The 3,182-nt window shown below is 44.0% G+C and overlaps 1 protein-coding gene across 1 annotated transcript; it reads left to right on the top strand.

Annotated features, from left to right (window-relative positions):
* Window positions 1-1,820: 1,820 nt before the first annotated feature.
* LOC136679784 (relaxin-3-like) lies at window positions 1,821-2,696 on the top strand. Its single transcript, XM_066658460.1, has 2 exons — window positions 1,821-2,037; window positions 2,201-2,696. The coding sequence occupies exons 1-2, from the start codon at window positions 1,854-1,856 to the stop codon at window positions 2,377-2,379; spliced, it is 363 nt and encodes a 120-aa protein (XP_066514557.1). The 5' UTR covers window positions 1,821-1,853; the 3' UTR covers window positions 2,380-2,696.
* Window positions 2,697-3,182: the final 486 nt, after the last annotated feature.

The raw sequence follows: 3,182 nt of genomic DNA, 5'->3' as shown, positions 1-3,182 counted from the left end.
AGGTCAGTAGCCTTGAGCTGCTGATAGTCAAAATCCCCCGGAGAAACATTGCCATGGAGATATCTGCTGCAACCTATCCTGTGAACTGCGGACTCAAGGAGACATGATTGCTACTACATTCTTGGACTTTTTCACAGATTGAATCTTGCCCCACCTCAACACGCCTCCTACTGCTTTTGTCCATGTCACTTAAACTATCTGTGTGTGTTGCTTGTGTGCTATAGGCGTTGTTTTTCTTCAAGATCACACACTGTGCTTCCTGAAGGCACAGTCTGTGACCTTCTTTTTTTTTTTACCACCACTGCCCTCTTGTAATCCAGCTGTTTCTTCTAACTGTAAGATGGTGCGGGCACCTGCTGCCATCGTGTCTGTTGCGCACACCTAACCCCTGTTTGGGTGAGTGGACAGACGGAAAGTAATTTCGCTGCAATGTTGTACTTGTACTATAATTTTGTATGTGACAAATAAATTAAATCTAATCTAATCTAATCTAATAACCCCTCTGCTTTGTGTTTTGCCCCTTTGCTCTGTTTTGTTCTTGTTTAGTGTTTAGCTACAATGTTTGCCGTGTTTAGTGTCTTAGCCCTGTATTTTTTGTTTCTTATTTTAAATAAAGTCATCCACACTTACCTCTATCCATGCCATCTGTTTCTATTCCTTGCTCTTTTTACCTTTCCTTTGTATCTCTTGACATACCCCTACATGAGAGTAGGTGGTATATCAGACAGTGATGGAGGGGCTGTATCTGACTGTGAGTAAGGAGTATATGAATGTGATGGAGGTGGAGCATCTGACTGTGATGGGCGGGCTGTATCTGTATGTGATGGAAATGCTGTATCTGACTGGTGGAGGGGGTGTATTGGACTGTGATGGAGGTGCACTATCGATTTGTGGTGGTGATGGACTATCGGACTGTGATGGAGGGGCTGTATCTGACTGTGAGTAAGGGGGTATCTGACTGTGAGTAATCTAAATGTGGTGGAGGTGGAGCATCTGATTGTGAAGGAGAGGCTGTATCTGATTGGGCTGGAAGGGCTGTATCTGACTGTGATGGAGGTGAACTATTGATTTGTGGTGGTAATGGACTGAGGTGTAGGTGTGTATCAAAATGTGATGGAGAAGCTGTATCAGACCGTGATGGAGGGGGGTGAATTAGACTACAATTGATGGGGTGTATCAGACTGTTATGAACAGGATGTATTGGACTGTGATGGACAGGTTGTATCGGACTGTGCTGGATAGGGTGTACTAGACTGTGATGGAGGGTCGGTATCTGACTGTAATGGAGGGGGTATCTGAAAGTGGTAGAGGTGGGGTATCGGACAGTGATGGAGGGGCTATATCAAACTCTACTGGAGGTGGAATAACAGAATATCGTGGAGGTGGAGCATCTGACTTTGACGGAGGGGCTGTATCAGATTCTGGTAGAATATCAGACTGTGATGGAGGGGGTGTATTGGACTGTGCTGGAGGGTGAGTATCGAACTGTAGTTGAGGTGAGGTATCAATGTTTCAAATTTTTGGTGGTATCTGTTATAGAGGGGTATCAGTCACATTATAAGCTGGTCAGTATATTTCTGGTGCAGCAAGGTCAGGTGTTTTAACAACAAACAGAATGTTTTCATGATGACTGTTTTGCAGAGTCCTTGACCGGAGAGCCTTTAATAAATCACTCTTATCTCAACTGTTCCAGCCTTCAGGACCAGAACATTATTTTCTGTTTCCAAGGTCCAGCAATGGTAATCATACACACACACACACACAAACACACACACGGGTAGGGGTATATTAATACACACCTGAATCATATGTCAGAACAAATTCCACACGTCTGAGACTCACATAGACAAAGCATGGCTGGTGTGTGGCTGGTCACTTTTGCTGTGTTACTGGTGGTTTCTGACCACAGTGATGGGCAGGACGTCAGAGTGAAACTCTGTGGTCGAGAGTTTATTCGAATGGTGGTCACTTCCTGTGGAAGCTCCCGGCTACGGCGCTCAGCGCTGGACTTTACTATAAAACACATCAGTGCTGATGGTAGGTGACTGTTTACTCTTGAGATTTCACAGTGGTTTGTTAGTTTTTGATTAATGGACTGACTGATTGATTGACTGAGTTTATAAATATTGTCTGTTCTAGGGGAATGGGGAAAGAGTTGGTTTTCCGGGACAGTGGTTTATTTGTTTTTGTGTGTTTTTAGCTCGTCTCATGGACAGTGGACAGATGATGACTCAAGTCCAGAACACAGAGAACCTCAGATCCATCCAAAGACAGAACCAAGAGTTGGTGGAAGTAAGGAGAACCGCGCGGGACGTGGGACCAGCTGGGATCTGCTGCCGGTCCGGCTGCACACTCAGTGAACTGATCCAATACTGCTGACATAATCACCACACTACAGGCACCATCAAAGGACCGCTGACATCATCACCACACTGTTGACATCATCACCAAACCACTGACATCATCAACACCTTACAGAAACAACATACTACTGACACCATCTCCACACATACTCATCATGATTTTTTTGACTGGTTTTAGAACACATTAATTTCAGTGAATAATTACAGCATTAATATTATTGTCATACATACAACAAATATTTTGTTCTTTCATGTTGAAAACATTAATAATTTATTCTGACCTGACCGTACTGTATAATTCCTGAGAAATCAGATTTGTTTCAAATAAACAGTAAAAGTGGAAACATTTTTTTTTTACTGGGAATCATTCATTATCTGTAACCCCTTATCCAGTTCTGGGTCCAGAGCCTACCTGGAATCATTGGGTGCACATTCACTTACACCTATGGACACATTTGAGTCGCCAATCCACCTACCAACATGTGTTTTTGGACTGTGGGAAGAAACTGGAGCACCCGGAGGAAAACCACGTGGACACAGGGAGAACACACTTACTCCTCACAGACAGTCACCTGGAGCGGGAATCGAAGCCACAACCTCCAGGTCCCTGGAGCTGTGTGACTGCGACACTACCTGCTGTGCTACTGTGCCGCCCCTACTGGGAATCATCTGATGATTATTTTATTACTAACAGTTTCTCGCTTCTGTCCAAGTTAAATCCAAAAATGAGAAAACGGTGTAGCTCCACCTCCTTTCTGATCACGACTTGAAGTTATGTAATAACATAATTTTGGGAGTAGGACCATGCCTGAACTCCTC

Source organism: Hoplias malabaricus, chromosome Y (genome assembly GCF_029633855.1).
Source record: "Hoplias malabaricus isolate fHopMal1 chromosome Y, fHopMal1.hap1, whole genome shotgun sequence".
In the NCBI taxonomy this organism is placed as follows: domain Eukaryota; kingdom Metazoa; phylum Chordata; class Actinopteri; order Characiformes; family Erythrinidae; genus Hoplias; species Hoplias malabaricus.
Note: the sequence above shows the minus strand (reverse complement) of the source record. Positions and strands in the feature narration are given on the sequence as shown.